General features: G+C 42.5%; 1 protein-coding gene across 1 annotated transcript in view; it reads right to left on the reverse strand.

The window, feature by feature from the left end:
• The window catches only part of FNDC3B (fibronectin type III domain containing 3B), a 348,736-nt gene that overhangs the window by 83,765 nt on the left and 243,129 nt on the right, over window positions 1-21,842 (reverse strand). Inside the window, exons 12-16 of the mRNA XM_083177748.1 lie at window positions 21,108-21,232; window positions 18,731-18,902; window positions 11,962-12,048; window positions 8,183-8,321; window positions 5,627-5,698 (exon numbers count right to left, since the gene is read on the reverse strand). Coding sequence (XP_083033874.1) covers window positions 5,627-5,698; window positions 8,183-8,321; window positions 11,962-12,048; window positions 18,731-18,902; window positions 21,108-21,232 — 595 coding nt within the window. The remainder of the gene's footprint in view (window positions 1-5,626; window positions 5,699-8,182; window positions 8,322-11,961; window positions 12,049-18,730; window positions 18,903-21,107; window positions 21,233-21,842) is intronic.

The following is a 21,842-nucleotide window of genomic DNA, read 5'->3' on the forward strand; positions in this document are numbered from 1 at the left end:
ATACAGGAAATCAGAAAACCTGAAAACCAAACTCACCAAAAGCCTTCATATGGGCAATCAGGTGAGGACGAGCTACAATAGGTCTAAAGGTTTTTACAGATGCGGACTCTGCATTAATTGCAGGAATACCCCACACGCATCAGCATCTAAGACCGAAGAAATCGTGATTAATGAAGAAAGAGTTAAAATCACCGATTTCATGACCTGTAACACCGCTAATGTCGTTTATACCATAAAGTGTTCATGCGAAAAATGGTACATTGGGAGAACCACGAGACCCCTCAAAACCCGTATCGCTGAACACTTTAGGAACATTAAAAAAGGGGCGGAGACTCATCCTCTAGCAGCGCATTTTAAAAAACACCATAAGTGTTCGACCAATCAGATTATGGGATTTTGGGGCATAAAACGGTACTTGTTTCCTAGCACGGCCACACCGATTAAGATCGGGGTGATCGTGCTGAAAAAAATCGGGTCGATCGCATCGCATGCGATTTGGTCGCATGCGATGCGATCGACGCGACCGACCGATTTTTCACCCGATTTTTTCATTAAATCCAATGTAAATTGGGTCCCTGGGACCCAATTTTACATTGGATTGAATGAAAAAAATTCCCAACCCCCCCAAATTCAAGCGCGTAAACCCCACCCCATGATAGACGGCAACCCGAAGCGTGGCGAGCGCAGCGAGCCCGCGAGGGGCGGCGGTACGCGTCCTCCGACCTTTTCATGCCCTACTATCCACTAGGGCGTGGAGTGAGAATAGAATAGTGTGGCGAGCGCAGCGAGCCACCGAGCCCGAAGCGTGGCGAGCGCAGCGAGCCCCGCGAGGGGCCGCGGATACCTTCACAGGTAAACGCGTCCCTTCGCGGGCTTCACAGCTGTCCGCATCGCCACGGACACCTGTGAAGCCCGCGAAGGGACGCGTATAACTCTGAAGATATCCGCGTCCCCTCGCGGGGCTCGCTGCGCTCGCCACGCTTCGGGCTCGGTGGCTCGCCACACTATTCTATTCTCACTCCACGCCCTAGTGGATAGTAGGGCATGAAAAGGTCGGAGGACGCGTACCGCCGCCCCTCGCGGGCTCGCTGCGCTCGCCACGCTTCGGGTTGGCGTGTATCGTGGGGCGACGACGGGGACATTTATAATGTGAAATGGGTCATATTGACCCATTTCACATTTTTTGACATTTTTACACCATTTCAATGTTAAAAAATTTTTTAACATTGAATCCTATGCAAAAATCGGGTGCATCGCGTCGCATCGCGTCGGGACCAATGTTAATGGTCCCGACCGACGCGATGCCCCCGATATTTTAACTTCCCGACAAGATTTCAATGTTAAAATTTTTTTTAACATTGAAGTCAATGGAAATATCGGGGGCATCGCGTCGGTCGCGTCGGGACCAATGTTAATGGTCCCGACCGACGCGATGCACCCGATTTTTGTTTCCTAGCCGGCAAAATGGACCTGATTTCAAAAGAAATCGGGTCCATCGGGGTAATCGTGTCCCTTAATTAAGGGACACGATTACTTAAGATTGTGGCCGTGCTAGGAAACAAGTACCCATAAAACTTATTCAAGCCACAGAAAGGGACAAAAATATACAGAAAAGACTGGCCAAAAAAGAAATGGAACTCATTTATAAATTCAGCACTTTAGAACCAAAAGGATTGAACCAGGATTTTGAAATAAAATGGTTCCTGTGAAAATATACCTGAATACACAGTTCCTATATGGTCGCATACACCCTTTCTCACCCTGATTTTATGATGAATTTTAACTGCCCTTGCACATATGCACTTTTACCCACGGATATGCTGCTATATACACGTTGCTGCTATACCCCACTATCTTTATAAATTTTCTTATCACCTTTTAAATTTTTATGATTGTTGCTGCCATTTTGTGATCTTTTTACCCCTCTAGGATCTATAGGGATGACCTGTCGGGCACATAAGCACTTTAAATTACTTATAAGGAGGAGCAAGATGTCCGCCGTTTAAAAACAGACAAAGCACAGATCATTCGGGAGGAGCAAGATGGCCACCACATAGAAAAGAGACCCTATATGAACGGAGTTGGAGGAGCAAGATGGCCGCCATGGACAGAGAATCCTGGCCGGGATGACAAAGATGGCCGCGAGCACCAGACGGAATGAATTAGAAAAGGACTCACAACCGCGCCGTTTCCGGAGCGGCGGAACAAAGATTTCATACATGTATACAAGCCGGACAGAGAGACTGTGACACCTGCGTGGCGCGCACGGAGATGTACGACGTCACGAGCGTGACGCGTCACTTCCGGTGACGAGCCCTCTGCCTGGGAACCTGTATAGGACCCAGATGTATTAAGAAACGGACCAGAATGTAATATCGTTATACATGGAAAGTTTACCTCTCACAGATGTTGGACATTATTATGATTGGAGGGGTATTTAAACCCCGTCCATTGAAGTCACTGGCACCTTGAAAAAGATCTCCAGGAGAGATCAAAACGCGTTGGCAGTGACTTAGAGGAGCAGTGGCTGGACCCATTCTGGTAACCTGACAGCACTCAGTGGGACCTTTCCTTACGGGGCCCCGTGATTGATAACACCTGGACCACTGAGGAGCCAGTCAGCCCAGGAGTGGTAGATCAGCCTGCACATTTTTATATTTACCTATTATCAATAAAGAATATTTTCTTCATCCATTTGTGGAATTTCTCTTTGGGACCGAACATCCAGGAGAAAGACCCTGTGACACGCTGTGTTTATACTACCTAACAGTGAGTATATGGAGAGGGGGAACCCCCGTCAATATTGAAATATCTGCAAAAGTGAAAAGGGCTTTTCTCCCGAAGTGTTGTTGATGAGCTGGTATATATATTGGAAAGTGTGAGTTTATGGAGAGGGGGAACCCCCCGATCATCCACACCTATACCTAAGAAAATTATTGCCTTAATCCCGTTTATTGTTTAAAAAATACACCGTGTTAAGCAATATTATACGAGGGTAGATGCCCTTTCTCTGTTTCTTGTCTTACATATTGAGTTATTCCAAGAAATCATCCGAAGACGGGCCCATTTACAGGGGAGTCTGATAACCCTCTTTTATTTAGCGCATATACTTGGTGAAGGATTTACCTATTTCTGTTATAAAATGATATTAATGTCTAGTTATTTGCAAATCAGTGAAATGATAAATTATTGATCGTTAGGAAAAAAAAAAAAAAACATTTTTTTATCTTCCTTTCGAAAAATGAGTAGACATGGGGTGTTCCCAGCGGATGTGGGACCATTTGTAGACAACAAGTAGATAGACAGCCATTAAGTCGACACCATTAGTTCGACAACTCAATAGGTCGACATGCTTTTAGGTCGACATACTATTAGGTCGACATACTATTAGGTCGACATGTAATTAGGTCGACATGCCATTAGGTCGACATGCCATTAGGTCGACATGCCATTAGGTCGACATGCCATTAGGTCGACACTGCCATCAGGTCGACAGTGTCTATGTCGACAGTCAAAAGGTCGACATGGTTTTTTTCACTGTTTTTTGGCCGAAATGTCGACACAGTCGACATGGACACAGTTTGAAGTGAACCACAGCCCCTCGCATCGCTCGCAATGCTTCGAGACGGTGCCTCGCTGCGCTTGGCACACTATTTTATTCTCCCACCACGCCCTAGTGGATAGTAGGGCATGAAATACCGCCTGTCGGCACATGTCGGCTCAAAAACAGTGAAAAAAACCATGTCGACCTAGACACTGTCGACCTAATGGCAGTGTCGACCTAATGACATGTCGACCTAATGACATGTCGACCTAATGACATGTCAACCTAATGGTATGTTGACCTAATGACATGTCGACCTAATGGTATGTCGACCTAAAAGCATGTCGACCTATTGAGTTGTCGAACTAATGGTGTCGACCTAATGGCTGTCTATCTACTTGTTGTCTACAAATAGTCCGGATACCGTTCCCAGCCATGGTCCTCAAGGCCCAATAACTGTCCAGGCTTTAGTTTAAAGATAGCCATATTTAAGCACAGGTGACTTAACTAGTACCTCAGTTATTTTGAGTTAACCATCTGTACGTGGATGGGAAACACTAAAACAGGCCATAGGTTCTCAAACTCAGTCCGCAGAATCCCAAACAGTTCAGGTTTGCTCAAGGAATTGCAGAATTATTAGCTCCTGGGGGCAAATGTAATAGAGTCCAAGTTTGCCGGTCGTGCGAGATACTGGCTGATTAAATATGCACATATGTAATGAGCGCTGTACATACGAATGAGTCACTCATTACATATGCACATATGTAATGAGTGGCTCATTCATATGCACTGCGTCATTACACATGCGCATAGTGGGAACTACTAGTTCCCATCAGCCACAGGGACTGCCCGGACCCCGGATGGACCCCGCTGCACCACCAGCATCCACAGCACTGTGCCTCCCCACTGCCCAGCATCCATCAGCCGCAGGGAGGGACCCGAAGTACCGTGCCCATGCTGGACCCCGCTGCCTCCCCAGCAATGGGCGAACCCCGCTGCCCGGATCCCCCACGCAGGTAAGTACCAGGGGAGGGGGGGGGGGTATATTACTGGTTAATTACCGTTTTGTACCTTTCACAACGAGTTCAATGTGAAAGGTACAAAAACGGTAATTAACCAGTAATATACCGTTTACTACATGCAATGTGAAAGGGGGTTAAAACCTGCTTTGACCCGTTTAAAGAAACGTTTAAAAAACCGGGTCAAAGCAGGTTTGGTAGTGGTAAAGCAGCATAAGTCTCCGTATTCTGAAGCCAGACTTACAGACTAAGAATATTTGTAGCAGGGGTAAGACTACATTCACCGTGCTGAGGTCTGGACCTATGTCCCCATCAGATGCCTCATCTTCCTACCCATAAACCTGGCCACAGGCACATATTACATTAAGGCATGCGGTAACTAAGGCAACACAGACAGATGCAGATAGGAGATCCGTGCACAGCAACTCTCTGCTTATAGACAGAAAATACGTGTTTACCTTGCTGCCATCGCCTTAGTTACATGTGTGGATCATTAGGTGAACAGTGTCTAGGTTGAAAGTCAATAGGTTGACCCTTATTCATTGACACGCAGGAGGTCAACATTCATTGAGTCAACATGGTCAAAATGTCGACACAGGATAATGTTGACATGAAAAAGGTCGGCATGGGGAAAGGTCGACATGAGGTTTTTCATGTTTTTTTTTGTCAATGTCTACATTGACACACCGTACTAGTGTACTGTGTCCCCTCGCCTGGCCCGCTGCAGGAATTCCCCAAAACAGCGAGACCCGCGGCTAATGCAGAAAACTCGCTGTATTTAGCCGCGAGTCTCGCTGCTTCTGGAGCTGCATACGCCAATTCCCCCTCGCCCAAAAAATGGAGCTAGGGGGAATTGGCATATGGGGGGGGGGGGGGGCGGGGGTGCGTTGAATACTGACAGGGTGAGTGGTGACAGCGAGCAGGAAGACCTGCTCGCTGTCGCCGCTTGCCCACAGCATTGAATACCTGCCAAAATGAATCTATGTTCCTTATCTTTTTTCACTGTATGTAATTTACTTGCATGAACATAATTCTATAAACCATAGAATGCTGTAAAACACACCTTCAGACGTGCCTTCAGAAATCTCCAAAAGATATTTCAGTATTTCCGAGCCACCATTGTCATCAGGAGCATCTGAAAGAAAGATGGCTATATTACGTGCCACAGGCTGCATAAGACAACACTTATCTCTCCCAGCTCTTGCTAATAGCGTCTCTCACAGCACTTACTTCCAGACAGAACACCAGTTGACTCAAGTTGAGAAAAAATCATCACTTAGCTACACAGTTATACCAACTGCGTTGGTGTTTCTTTTCTATCTAGACACACACATTTATATAACCAAAATCTAAATAAAATCAGACATGTGCTTTCATCAGTGCAATAGTTGAGTACAGTAAATGTAGAATTTGCACAAAACAATGGTAAACAAATCTATAAAGACTACGCGCTACAGTGCATTTTGAATTACTAAATACAGTCACAGTACACATAGATTAGCAGTCTGTAAGTGATGAACACTATACCGCAGAGAGTACCAATTCCTATAGTGTATTGTGCCATCATGCACTCTGCAATGTTCACATTTACCTGTTAATGGGCCTACACATGGGGAGGTTTGCTGAGCGTTCAAAGCGATGATAGATCACTCAGAACGCACAGCAAGATCGCTCAGCACACAGTGATCTGTCAGGGCCAGTGTTCCCCGGTGAGAACACTGGCCCTGCCTGGTGAAATCACTAGATTTATACAGCATGCTGGATAACAATCGCCGGGCAATAGTGACATGCGGGGCCGTGCATCACTATAGCCCCTAAACACAGAGCAATGTGGGGGTATTATCTAAGAGATTCTTTGGGCACCACTGGCAGGATCCTATATACAATGTCTCAGTCTTCAGTAGCTGTTTACACCATAGCGCCCTCGTCTTTATATCTAAACCCAAAACCTTACTCAGAAAACTGATTTGCTCAAAGCAGCCCATACCACTCCAGGGAGGAGTGAGCACAATCATGAAAACTAAAGTTGGGAAGAGAACAGGGTACCACACCGCCCTCTCCAATAAAATGTCCCACCCACTGTGATGGAAAGGAACCCGCTGGACACTCCTTAAAAAGCCAGCGGCTGTTGTAAGTAGCTGACCCTTGGGGAAATTGTGGTATCTGGACCCTAGGTCGACATTCATTAGGCTGACACCCTATGGTTGACAGTAAGTAGGTCGACACGTATGAATAGTCGACATACCCATGGTCGACGAGGTCTAAAGGTCGACACAAGCTTCTTTCTTTTTTTTTGAGCCGACATGTGCCGATAGGTGGTTTTTCATGCCCTACCATCCACTAGGGCCTGGTGGGAGAATAAAATAGTGTGTCGAGCGTAGCGAGCCATGCGAGGGGACAGGGTGCACTTTTTTTTCGTGTCCATGTTGACTGTGTCGACATTGAACCCTTTGACTACCTACATGGGTATGTCGACCATTTATAGATGTCGACCAAATCAATGTCGACCCAATAAATGTCGACCCAGACATGGTTGACCTAGCATACCATAACCAAAAATAGCTGGTTACAGAATCATGGTGGCTGTAATAGGGAACTTATCATTATTGTATGCTGTAACTGGACTCAAATTGGAACAGACAAAGTCATGTGAGCTCTGTCTCAAAATAATGGGTTGATGGTTTAAACGAAAGCTGGTGTGGTGGGTGAGCTTTATTTTTAAGAGCTGTGTCTTCTGAGAGCAGACAGACAGGGATGTAGTCAACTCAGACAAAGACACCTTTTGGCTTGGGAGGCCCCAAGTAAAATCTTGTTTAGGCTATGGAATTGGTCAGGGTCGGCCCTCTGTATAATCTGGGCACAGCAATAAAAGGTCCACCACTTTGCACCTTTACTGCAGTATTTCTATGATTTGAAAATAAATCAAAGTTAAGCAATACATTTAAGGTCTCCGAGTTTATGATTACTGGTGGTAAATTACTATTCCTAATTTTTCCGAAGCAGCTATATAATCAAACCATTTCCATACGAGCGGAGTTTTGTCAGTGTTTTCAGTCTCGGCATTTATACATTGCAGTATTAATGCGTTTAGTTTTAAGAGTTCCTGGAATACCGATGAAGCTGTTATACTGCAGGTTTGTACTAGATTACATCTCTCCAACTCAACCCTTCAACTCTTCCACAGCAGGGAACATTGCTTGCATGACATAGTGTTCTGCTTTAACCAATATACAGCTTTATTAGCGTCACCAACTGCCAAGAACAGTATTGTCAGAAGAGGACAATGCTCTTATCTGCGAGTCTGATAAGGTTGGTGTCTGAATATGAATGAGACTATTTTCTATTCATTTCTCTACAGACATGTATTGTAGTTACAGACATTTATTAAAATGCTTAATCCATCTTCATCTCTATACAGCTGTATTTCTCGAACAGTTATAATATTGGAGCAGAGTTGTTGTGTAAACAAGTATACCAAAGTTATTAAATCAAGAAAAATAGTGATGAATTCTGCTAATCATTTAAATAGTATAGTTTAATGCTGTTTACATAACACCACAAAGGCTTAGAAGTGCCACAATAATAGACAATAGCATTTTGCAATATGCAAAGTACTTACCCCACTGCACAGTGAATCCATGTGCACTGATAGGACCCCTAACAGCAGGTCGAGATGGAGGTCCCGGCCGGTCCGGACTTGTTGTGCAGACCAATATTTCACTCGGACTGCTACTTCCTTCAATGTTTGAGGCTATTAGCTGTAACACAGACAACAAATATTTTAATATTACACCTATTTTTGTATGGATATATAGCTTTGATACATAGGGGTGTATTCAATGCCGTGGGCGAGCGGCGACAGGGCTTCCTGCTCGCTGTCACCACTCACCCTGTCAGTATTCCACGCACCCCCCTCATACGCCAAATCCTCCTTGCTCCGTTTTTTTTGAGCAAGGGGGAATTGGCGTATGCGGCTCCAGAAGCAGCGAGACTCGCGGATAAATACAGCGGGTTTTCTGTATTAACCATGGGTCTCGCTGCTTTGGGGAATTCTCCCCATCCTGTGACGGCGAGGATTTCCCCAGAACGTTGAATAGGGCGAGAGGGTTAAACAACGAGGATCGCTGATTTTCTGCAATCCTCGCTGTTTAACCCCCTCGCCGGCCGCATTGAATACTACCCATAGACTGAAACAAAATGCAGTATTAAATAATAATCGGTACTTGTGTAGTTTCACAGCAGCAGGCTATGCTACGTTTTCTGCGTAGGCTAAGCTACATTGTCAGCGTAGCCCAACGGCTGCCTAGCGTAGTCAGTGTAGTGTCCCCACGGCAGTCCTGGTAGTCAGTGTAGTGTCCCCACGGCAGTCCTGGTAGTCACCGTACTGTCCCCGCAAGCTGCAGCTCTGTCCCCAGCATCCATGGCAAGCCTAGCGAGCACCTCTCACACAGCGCCGGTAACCGCCAGATCCCCTGCGCTGACAGACGCCGACGGAGAGGCGATCCTGCGGGCACCGGCGGAGAGGCGCTCCATCTGCCTGAGATGCACAAGCGTCTCAGACACAATTCTTGCGGCAGGGTATGGCAACTATGCCTGTGTCCGCTTTAGGGAGACAGGGTTAGGGGTTCGGTAGCATGTGCGTCTTGTGCACAAAGGGGGGTGCGGGCGCAAGTGCGTCTCATGTACAATAAAGGACGCATTTGGACGCTGCGCTTGCCACTCTTCGGGCTCGGTGGCTCGCTGCACTCGCCACACTTTATAAAATCAAGGGACATGGAATAAACGTCAAGTAATCGGCATCCCCTCGCCACACTTTATAAAATCAACTCCACACCAACGTGGATAGTGGAGGTATGAACAGGTCGGGAGGACACTAAACGCTGCGCTCGCCACGGTTCGGGCTGGTGTGGATAGTGGGGGTGTTTAAAGAAAACATTCACACCTGGCACAAATCTAATAAGTGGTGACACAATGCTGACTGACTACACTAACTACGTAAGCTCCGGCTAAGCCACGAACGTACTGACTACGCTGGCTGCGTGAACACGATGCTGATGCTGACAGGGATTCTGACTACGATAACTACGCTGGCCGCGGGAACACTACGCTGATTCTGACAGGGGCCGTGGGAACAATACGCTGATTCTGACAGGGACGCTGACTACTCTGGCTGCGGGAACACCACTGATTCTGACAGGGACACTACGCTGACTATGTAACTGCCACTGTGAAACTACACAAGTACCTAATAATCATAAAAAAATTATACAGTGTAGTAAATATGTAGGTCGACCTACAGTATGGTATGTTTCTCATTTTTCCCATCCCACCTAATCATTTTACCAATGATGTCATTTCCATTTAAAGAGACTAAGAAATATGTTCAAACGTAAAGAATATCCACTTTACATAAAAGAAAAAGCACAGAGCCATGCGAGGCCTGCAGATTATTTATCTTGTGATTGGTCTTCCACAACGTGAGATTTATGACAGATGGTAATTATTAGGCTATTTCATTTTACCCTGTTTTTTAGAGGGAATAAAGTTTGCCATATAATGCCATAACATATGGGATCCGGGTAAAATCCCAATCCCATGTGTTATCGCAGAACCAAGGAATTCTTATAGCAGATTATGCTAAGTGACCCACAATCCAAAAATATACTGGTAGGCTAATTGGCTCACAACAAAATTAACCCTAGAATATCTGTGTGTGTGTGTGTACATGTGGTAGGGAATATAGATTGTAAGCTCCACTGGGGCAGGGAAAATATTCTCTGTGCAGCGCTGAGGAGTATGTGTGCGCTATAATAGAAACTGTTAATAAATAAATATAGGCGGGCACTCTACTAGTGTTTTTTGTTGATATGCTCCTTGCAAGTGAACGAGATCCCGCTTTGCGAATGGTGGTATTCCGTCCCCCCATTTGCAAGCTGCGTATGTTGGCTGCGAATGGAAGTTGTACATAAACATTTTTACAAATCCATTCCCAGCCTACAGGGTAACACCCACATCATTCGATGGTCACCAACCAAAAAAATGATGTGGAACGTGCACGCATATGCGTGCACATTTGGAGGTAAGTGGGTGGGCAGCTGACCCCCCAAACCCCCCCCCCCCCCTTCCACCCACGTCATCGGCACACTAGCATGAGAACACTCAGCATTCTCATGGGAATGCCCATGAAATGCTGGGCGTTTCCATATGCTAATGAGCCTCGCATGAGCAATGCAAAACCATCGGCTCCGTTCGAACGCACGCGGTTATGCGAACGGACCAGAATAAGGTCCTATACTGTATGTGTGTGTTTATGATTTTTTTGTCAAATTTCTGACCTCTATACTGTGGTGAATTATACCAGCTAATTGGATACTGGCCTAAAACAGAATTCAGAATAAATGAATAGAAGCACTCCCAAAATATTTATTTTGACAACGGACAATAAATTGGTAGGTTATTCATGCTATACTTGAACTACCATAAATAAAAATATACATTAATCAGGTTATAAGATAGAATACTCTCAAAAGAATACATGTACATAAAAGAATGTATATTGTTAATATAGTATACAAAATTTTAAGGGGGATATTCAATCCTGGGTCACGACTGTTGGGACTACCGGCAGTCATGACCCTGTCCCGTTGTCAGCCCGCTCAACAGCAAATCGGCAAACAGGATTCAATGTCCCGTCTGCTGAATTCAGAAAACAGCCCTGGATTGTCGAGATCAGGCCGTGAGCTAGACAATCCACAACCGTTCTTGGCAAAACGAGCCCGACTGCTTTTAAAGTCGGGCTCATTTTGCTGAGATGACTCTTCAATGCTGTCGGGAAAGAGAGTATTGAATAGGCACCCGCCGCTATTTCCCCCGTCGGAAATAGCGGCGGGGTATTGATTACCCCCCATAATGACCTTTTCTTACTATCCACCTAATGTTTATTTTTCACATTTTTTTTATTGTACCATGATGGAAGATAATTTTTATATAAATAAAATAATATAAACCAATAAAAGTTAATAAGTGTTGAATTTTGTTCCAAAAACTTTTACTTTATGGAAGCATAAAAACAAATAGTTGAATCGGTAGAACAAAAATATACGATGCAAGGAATGTCATTATCTAAACCACAAATAAATGTCTAACTAAGCAAAAATGAATAATGTGTGAGATAGACCTGGATCCAATAGAAAACAAATACAGTAGTTTGACAGCTAAAGGCAAACTGGCTTAATACTAGCCAAATAGGATTAAACTAATGGCAGACAGGATTAATACTGGCTACAGTCACATGTCCTTTAATAGAAGGCTTTTTATTTCCAACATGCAAGTAGAGAATATAAAGAATAGCACCATCTTCTGGTAAAACAAGACATCTGTCACTTGTACAAATCTTACCCTAAATTTGTACTGTGTGCTTCTTTGGAGATTATTCACAGTACATGTTATGTCTTCTCCAGTGTACGTAGGTTGAAATACACTGTCCTAAAAGTGAAACATGACATGCAAAATGACAAGTTATGGCAGGAAATTACGGAATACACTGCAGCTGTTTTTATATTATGATTATACAGGGAATAATGCATTTGAAATTTAAGTTTAAAATGATATTACGTCACCAGATAATTCAATTATCAAATCAATCTTGATTATGTAGGTGAAGTCTCTTAAGGTGCCCATGCAAGGTACAGAAGGCAGTACAAAAAGTATGTGCAGCATCGCACAGCACAATTGTACTGTGTATGGACGCCTTTATACATTTAAAAACTGCACATTGTACATAATCTTAAAATCTGTATTGCCAATATATACACACACATTTCATATATATATATATATATATATATATATATATATATATATATGGAGAAAATAAGACCAGCAGCATCAGATTTATGTAAACAAGTAAAAATATTTTTATGGCATTTTTAAAGTGCAGAAGTGACAAAAACAAGAGGAGACCAAAAAAGGTAATTTATCCAATGGTATAAAGATACTTAGCGGACATGGTTCTCCCCCACAAGCAGGTCATGCACTAGTGTATATATATAAAAAAATACAAATATATATATATATATATATATATATATATACACACATAGAGAGAGAGAGAGAGAGAGAGAGAGAACAAGAAGGAGTGCACAAATATATATATATATATATAAAAAAAATACAAATATATATATATATATATATATATATATACACACATAGAGAGAGAGAGAGAGAACAAGAAGGAGTGCACAAATGAGCAATAGTACAGTGTAAAAAGTGTAAAAGCTCATATACATCTCAGAACAGAAACAGCAGCATAGGAAGCGTTCACCGCATAAAGCAACGACTGTCCAGATGGTATACACCGGCTACAGGAGACATGGAAGGATGTCAGCGGCAACAGCGATGATCCTCCAAATTGGACAACGGACGCTGTTGGCACATCAGAAGACCACGTCCCAGGGCCGTGGTCTTCTGACGTGCCGACATCCCACCGTGTCTCCTGTAGCCGGTGTATACCATCTGGACAGTCGTTGCTTTATGCGGTGAACGCTTCCTATGCTGCTGTTTCTATTCTGAGATGTATATGAGCTTTTACACGTTTTTAGTAAAGAACGCTGTACTATTGCTCATTTGTGCGCTCCTTCTTGTTCTCTCTCCACATGATTCCTTACTACTTGGGCTCGGGCAAGCCCTGATTGAAGTTGCACCTTACAGATCTCGCTATCATTCAGGATGGATTATTACCTGTTAGGACTTTGCGCAATTGGATTATTATATATATATATATATATATATATATATAAATTAATTTGAAAAAACAAAAACAAAACCGAGAATAAAATAATTTTTAATAGAAAAAAAAATTTCTATCCTGAGATGACGTGGATAATTTACTAAGAATGAAGTTCTATTGAAGTGGAGATGTTGTCTATAGCAATTTAACCAATCAGATTCTGCTTCTAATTTATTGCACACCTTCTAGAAGATACTGTAATAGGTAGAATCTGATTGGTTGCGAAGGCAATATATTCCAACTTCAATAGAACGTGCATCTTAGAAAATTTACCCTGACTTGTCCTTGTCATAGATAAAATGCTGCCTATCGCAGGACATGGCTGCCTCCTGAAAAACTCTAGGCTTTGATAAATAGAAAATGGGTTATTATTCAGGTAATAGTGGAAACATAGACCACTATGTTTTAGGGGTATTCTGTTAAAAAAGGAAGATCACCTCTGTATGTCTGAAAAGCTGCTCATTTGTATCAGGCGACTCTTTAAAATAGCTCCTTGATAAAAAAAAAAAAAAAATATGACAATCTTATTGATAGTTAGGATTAATGTGCAAATTAATAGAATGTTTATTCTCACTAATTATGAAGACACTCTGCACAGAATGTACAGAATATTGTATCACTGACTACTATGTACCATGCTATGCATTATAAAGGGCTACACTAGCTGTGGCTTGTCTTACTCTCCCTGCTTTATATAGTTAACTGCATGGAGGTTTTTCTGAATTAATTTCTTTCCACGAAAAATTGGAAATTAATTTGCTTCGGATATGTAGTCATTTACTCTATGTAAGAGTCCGCACTGTTATTCAGCACAAGTGCCAGCAGCAGTAGAATGGTCCAGTGTGGCCACACAAGTCGCTGGCCAATTCCGACATGAATGCATGAGGCCAGAATAGACTGCATTACTTCTGGTATGATGAGCCTGAATATGACCTCAGAGGCCAATATTAGTTTCTGCACTCAGGGAAGCTGCCTAATGTTTGCTGTGTGTGTGTGGCCAGTATTAATGCTGTTTAATAGCACTCTTGCGCAGATGGATTATTGTATGTAGCTGTTTAATAGGTATTTATATAATAACAAAAAAATGATGCCCCACATATTTGGTATATTTTAAACAAGTACCATATTTTGCAATAGAGGCCTAAAGCTGCAGCCTATCTATTTTGTGCAAAGTCTACACAGTGGCCCTTATTCAGATCTGATCGCAGTACAAATATGTTCTCAAAATGGGCAAAACCATGTGTGCTGCAGGTGGGGCAGATGTAATATGTGCAGAGAGAGTTAGATTTTGGTGGGGTGTGTTGAAACTGAAATCTAAATTGCAGTGTAAAAATAATGCAGACAGTATTTACCCTGCACAGAAACAAAATAACTCACACAAATCTAACTCTTTCTATATATGTTACATCTGCCCCACCTGCAGTGCACATGTAGTAGTGGCAAGAAGGCGGCACTCAGCAGACTCGATAATTACATTTTATAAAAGTCTCTTAATATCCAAACGTTTTCAGGGACATCAATATGGGACTCATTCCCCAAACACATCTGGATATTACAGGACTTTAATAAAACGTCATTATTAAGTCTGATGAGTGCCGCCTTCTTGCCTCTACTATAGTGAGCCCAGTATGGTCTCTAGGAAATCACCACACTAAGCAACCTTTCTGTGCGTGTAAGTGCCGGGAGAGAGAGAGAGAGACAGAGAGAATTGAAGGATGATAAATATAAATGCCAAAAACTGCTATCCCGCAGAGGGTCCCACTTGATCTTAATCCGCCTGAATAAACAGTAGCATGCCATAACATTGGCTACCCTTTAAAACAATATTGTTGCATGAGAAGCTCACTAATAAAAAAGGTAAATGATTGACTAGTTAATCTTTATTATAAAGCAATAATTCTCAGCTATGTTTGGTGCATTAGGTCAATTTTTTCCAGTAGATTGTTTTCCCTACATTTCAGTTATAAAATGTCTCAAACTGATAGCAAATATAGACTATAAAGCTATTAAATGAGCAACTAACTGGCCTAGCCCTGTATATGCCAGGAAGCATTACACGCTAAATATAACTGAGGATGACCTGATATAACACTAGGGCAGAGCTGGTTTTTAGCCCAAACGCTTAACAACCAGATGTCGGGCAATTTTACAATTAAATGGCAAAGTCAAACAGTACTCTATACAGAATGAGGACATTTCCTGATCTATGGTCACCAGATAACCCAACAACAGAAACAAACATTTTTGATTCGGAATTATAAAATCAAATATTCTAATAGAATGCTGATTATTTGGCAGTCTAGTTTGTCACATATTGCAGAGTTAGTTTCTTCTGAACAAAAATGTCCAATTCATACAAGCCAAATTTTTTGTGTCGATAAAAATTGCCTAAAGTTGCCCATACACGGTGCGATGATCTCCGTGCTTTTAGTACTACATTACATTGTATCTAGTTCAAAGAGCATACAATGTGCTACAGCAACAAGCTTTTTGTACTCGATACAATGCAATTTAGTACTAAAAGCACAGGCTGCACGGACTTTCTGTGCTGTGCGATGTAATGTGCGGGGGCGCGCGCAACACACCGCACCCGGGAAACGCACCGTGTATGGACACCTTAAGCCATGTGTATTAAGGAACTTATGCTAGTACATTCTTTAAAGAGTATGCAAGCACACCACTGGACGCCTTCATAAGGTCGACTTGGGTTCAGTGGTCAACATTCCTTTGTTCGACCTAGTGATCGTATACCCTAAGTAAAACCTGCTGTACATATTGGTGGAGCAGCTGGTTCAAAATGCAGTCGCCAGACTATTAACTATCCAACCCCGCTCCAGCCACATAACTCCCATTCTCTACGCCCTTCACTGGCTACCTGTAAAATGGCGAATCGTTTTCAAGATTGGCTTACTCACTTTCAAGGCCCTACATGACCAGGGCCCAAGGTACCTGCAGCAGCTGCTGATCCCTTACTGTCCTACTCGATTACTACGATCCACTGAAGAAGGACTACTAACAGTACCCAGAATCTCCCTGAATTCATCTGGGGGTCGAGCTTTCAACTTTGCTGCTCCAACTCTGTGTAACCTACTTATTTACTCAAGCATTTTACTGACATCTACTGTTAAGCCTGTTTTGGATTTCGAGCTGTAAAGACAATGGTGAAGCACTTTGAGTCCTATTTGGAGAAAAGCGCTAAATAAATATCATTATTATTATTATTATATTGACTGCAGACTGATCAATATCTTTTGGCACTTTTACTTAAAGGTAAGTAAATGCTCTAGATTAGATCTACAGTATAATGGCCAATTCAGTTTCAGTATTGCAAAACTACAACTGCCGGTAACACCACCAACACCCCCACCCCCTCGCAACAGTCCCGGCACTCCTCTATTTTTCGCAATGCAAACTCAGTTCAAAAGGCTGCCCACAGTGCTGGCAAGCATGCTCAATTAGGTCCCACATGTTTCTAAACCTAACCTTAATAGAATCAAAAGCTTACCTAAGCTTGAGATGAAATAAGCACCCTGTTTTTGTAAGAATAATGTAGTTAGCTGCTCTGTTATTGGTTATTTAGTTTAAGGGTTTGATTGGGTGTCAATAGTCAGCCAGTAGGATCAGAGTTGAGGGGAGGGCAATAGCAGCATATATAAGCTTTGGCTGAGGTAACTGCTTCCTCTTGCCAAGTTTGGATTCCCACCCACCCGAAGTAAGGAAATTTTGTTGTGTAAGTGCATGGAGGAGTTTGCAAAGGTTTAGGACCTTGCAAGTGAGGTGCAGAAGGCGGAGAGGAGGAGTTTGCAAAGGTTTAGGACCTTGCCAGTGAGGTGCAGAAGGTGGAGAGGAGGAGTTTGCAAAGGTTTAGGACCTTGCAAGTGAGGTGCAGAAGGCGGAGAGCATGGCTCCTCGGTGGAAAAAAAATTAGTGTGACAGAGATTGACTAGCATTTCCCCTTTGAGAGAGGCGAGTCAGTCACTACCTTAGGGGAGGACCAGGTCGCCATCTTAGGGAGGGATCAGTGCTCTGCCAATTAAGGGGAAATGGAGCTACTCGGTAATGTTACGCAGGGCGTGGTAATGTACACGCCCATTTATTTAAATATACATAGGCTATTACCGAGGGGCCATGCTTCTTGGCAACTTTTGATTAATTCAATTAAATCGATTTGAATACATTTTGGCTGTGACCTTAATTTCCAATCTATACAGTTGTTTGAGGCATTATTTATTGTCTATGAGTCTTAATTTATTGTGTCTGAGTCTTTATTTCATTGTGTCAAGTTCTTATTAATAAAGCATATGGGTGACTTATACAGATTTGTCATGAAAATACAACTGAATTACAGTTATACAAATTTGCAACTAAGCATGTTGGGGCATAGTGGGGAAGGAAGGAGAATACATGAATGCAAGAAGGATGATCGTATATATCTAGAATTTAGCACTGGTAATAAAACATGTTTTCTAGATTTAATACCATGCTGTAGCCATATTTTAGGGTACAGACACTAAGCACTGCATTTTGGGCCAGCACTATAACTCTACCGGCTGTGCCTCATTAACAGGGCAAAGCAGGAAGGGACACCGACAAGATGTGTTATCTTGTCAACCAAAGTGGGGGAGCGTAAACTCCCCCCTCCGGCGATGTCCCCTCCTGGAGACAGCAGGTCAGTTCAGACTGACGTGCTGTCTCTGCCTGCACAGGGCATGTGCGAGATCTCGCTATTATGGCGAGACTTCGAGCATAGTCAGGAGCCGCTCGGGCAGGGTAAGTGTTGTGACTGCAGTGGGAATAGAACGCTAGCCCTGAGCTGGCGAAACGTCTATGGCGGATTAACACCTAGAATACATCGCCATGGCTGCTAATTGGTGGAGGAATTGAAGGGGACATTACACGGCGGCCTGTCCCTAGCGCACGTTAGGTGCAAAAGTAATACATTTGAAAAAAGCGTTAAGTGCACCTAACACTAGCTGATACACCTGCCCCTTTAACCTGTACAGGAAATATGACATGTTATTCACTTGACCTTAAAGTCCACAATAAATAATGTTTATAAAAGAAAATAGGTTTGTGGAAATATACAGCAATAAAGATAGAGGTGTATTTCCTGTTCTTCCATCTCATAATAATGATCTAATCATTACAGGCAAAATCATCACTTTTAGAAGTGCCCAAAAGGCACTAGAAGAACATGTAACTTACGATAACTGTGTTATCCAAAAAAATAAAAAAAAAGAAGGAAATGGAAGCATATTTATTTTTCAGTTACAGAGGGAAACTGACCTTTATTGCGACTACACACAAGACCTGGAGCCATCATTCTCACATCTCCAACATGAAAAGCACAAGAAACAAACAAAGTAATAAACGTACGGTGTCCTCTTGAATTTCCAGCGTGTATGAAATCAGCTCTTCTGGAAAACATCCCTCCGGCCTCGTCCAGTGGAGAGTTATCCACGTAATTCCCGCTCGAATAAGCTTAGGCGCTAAGGGCGTTTGAGGGATATTGCCTGACGTATAGTACACAATCTCCTGGCTGTACTCACTATGAATAGACAAGAGACACCTGAATGAGTTAGTTGTTTATTATGGTTTGGTAGCATTCCTTAATTAAGTCACCGTTATTGAATTTTGTTGGTTTACCCAGCGGTAAATAGGGAGACGTCAAGCTCAAATTAAATAATTACTTTTCCCAAAGTAACTAGTTATGTGAATGCAGCACTTCCTAACAAGCAAGTCAATATTTTCTTACAGGTACTGGAAAATAAACTCATATCACCATACCATTACAGTCCTTCCTTTGTTGCTATACTCCTCTCTTTTTGGTACTAAATATAGAACATTTGTTTACTAAGAGATCCGGGAAACATTGCTAGTATCCAACTAAAAAAAGGTATTTATACCTCACAAACTACAAATAGTCATTATGAATCACCTTAAACATGAACATTTGCAGTTCTGACGTGATACCTTTAAGGCGATTTCTGTGAGATGAGCTCTCTGTGAGGCAATTCCCCTGAGGTGTGCAACGTGTGAGGTGATTCCCCTGAGTTGTGCTCCCTGTGAGGTGGTTCCCCAGAGGTGTGCTCCCTGTGAGTTGATCCTTGCCAATGGTGACTCAAGAGTGGGGCTTCAGCACAGTTCAAAATTGAAATAGGGGAGAAACACCAACTGCTATTCCAAACTGACTCACTAGCAGTTGGTTTTTCTCTCCTATCTGAATTTTGAACTGTTCTACACACCCACCTCGGGAGCTGCTACTAGTCCTTACACTACCAAACCATCCATTGCAGTTGCTCTTGGAGTAAAATGTATTCACTGTACTAAACAGAAGGTTTCATTCTGGGAGCATGTTTCAACTGTGGCCCTCCAGCTGTTGTGAAACTACACATCCCAGCATGCCTTGCCATAGTTTTAGCATCCCCTAATAGCAAAACTGTGGCAAGGCATGATGGGACTTGTAGTTTCACAACAGCTGGAGGGCCATGGTTTGGATATGCCTGCCATAAATTATCTGCTCTGTTCTACATTTATCATCTCAAGAATACAAGACAATAAACTGAATACTAGCTGAATATCAGAAAGCTAATCCTGCTTAGCATACGAGGAACCACAAGTTTTTGTACTAAAATTATGTTTAACAATTTCTAATTTCACTATGCAGACATTTAAAAAATGATTGACCTTAAATGTTAAATGACCACATTGTAACCGAACCTAAGATATAGGGCAGCAAGTCAGTTATAGCCAGTATAGGCAGAATTGCTCATTTCATGGCAGTAGTGGAAGCAAAGGGGCACACACACGGGGCGATTTCAGCTCCATTTCTAACTACTACTGTATCACTTAGAAATGGAGCACCGATTTGTCCGTGCGTATGCCCTCCAGCAATGGCTTTCCTGCTAGATCACAGGGCTTTGCCTAAAATAATTTCTTAAAAAAAATTGACAAAGCTCCGCTCATCAAGGACGCTCAGAACACAGCATCACGGGGTACATCTCAAGTGCCCCGCGAATGGTGCTGAGTGATCGTGCTTAAGCACGTCGCCCAGCAAGATAGCCCGGTCTCCCTGTACAATATAAAGCCTTTAATAGTCAATATTTATCACGCGTGAACATTTAATAAGGTCTCTGATTTGTTGTTCCTGAACTTGGTTGTGTATTTACAAACTGCTTGTGATTTGTAGCAATTGGTGGATTTCATAATAGGCATATTTGGCACTTGGTGGTGGTGAGAATGGGGTGTAGAACTATGTTTTTAGGGGTTGTCATTTTTATGTGCAGCTTGTTAATAATAATTTTCATCAACATATAATACACAGTACTCCATGCGGCAGACTCAAACACCAGACTTCATGTCATGAGGTGGCACACTTAACACATCAGCTATTTGTGTGTGTTTATTTTTCTATAATCCCAAACCTATGGTGGCATTACTCCTTAATCCGTCTGTGTAACGATTTTAAATTCCCTAAATCGCAGGCAGTTTAGGGCAAGCTAGATTGTAAAACTGGTTTTACCATACACTGGTTTCAAAAACAGTGCTTGCAAAAATAGGGTTCCATTAACCTGGTTTTTTAAAGATGAATGAAATCTTGCCATATTGTGAATTTATTCCAATGATACACACTACTACCCTGCACTTTTGGTGATCTTTCAGCGAGAGATACAATATACATAGAATAGTCATATAAATAAAACCACATGTAATAAAGCAATACTTACATACACATGAATACAATTACACTTACCTTTTGCCAATATCATTGCGTGCAGCAACTCGGAATGTGTACCCCATTGCTGGGCACAGCTTTGTGAGCTTACAGTGCCTTTGGTTCCCTGTGTAACACTCTCTAAATACACTGTTTTGTTTTCCCTAAAAGAAAACGAAAAAAAAAAAAAAAACGCACATTTTTATCATTATTTTTTTAAGCAGTGTTTTTACATCTATTGCTTTGTCCTATTCTCGGATGGGAATCCCAAGTCAGAAAATTTACTAACTTCAGCAGAATTTGCTCATTTATGAATGAAAATCACAGGAGAAAACACAAGTACGAATCGATAGACCATGGTCCAAACTCGGCAGGACTTGAACATCTTTTGTCATTAGAGTCTGTAGAAGCATTCAGGGATCAGTCAGTAAAAAAAAAAATGGGGTTAAAATTCAACAAAAAAAACTGTGTGGGGTTGGCTAGGGGTTGCCTATATTTAAAGTAAGAGAGCTCGATGTTGTTTCTTTAAATATGGGGAACCCGAAGCCAACTTTTTGGTTAAAAAAATACAGGGGGGCAAAAGTTACTGGCAGAGGTGATTGGCTAAGGGAATTCCTATAAAAAAAAAGTCAGCAGAATTCCCATCATTTACACGGAGGAGTAGCATGTGGAAACACATGCTGCTCCTCAGTCCAACTAGTCCGGGTCATCCATTTTTTAGCTTACCTGAGGATACCTACAGGGACCAAAGAGGTCAAGACCTACACTGGATTT

The sequence above is a fragment of the Crinia signifera genome, chromosome 3, assembly GCF_055691185.1.
Source record: "Crinia signifera chromosome 3, ASM5569118v1, whole genome shotgun sequence".
NCBI lineage: Eukaryota > Metazoa > Chordata > Amphibia > Anura > Myobatrachidae > Crinia > Crinia signifera.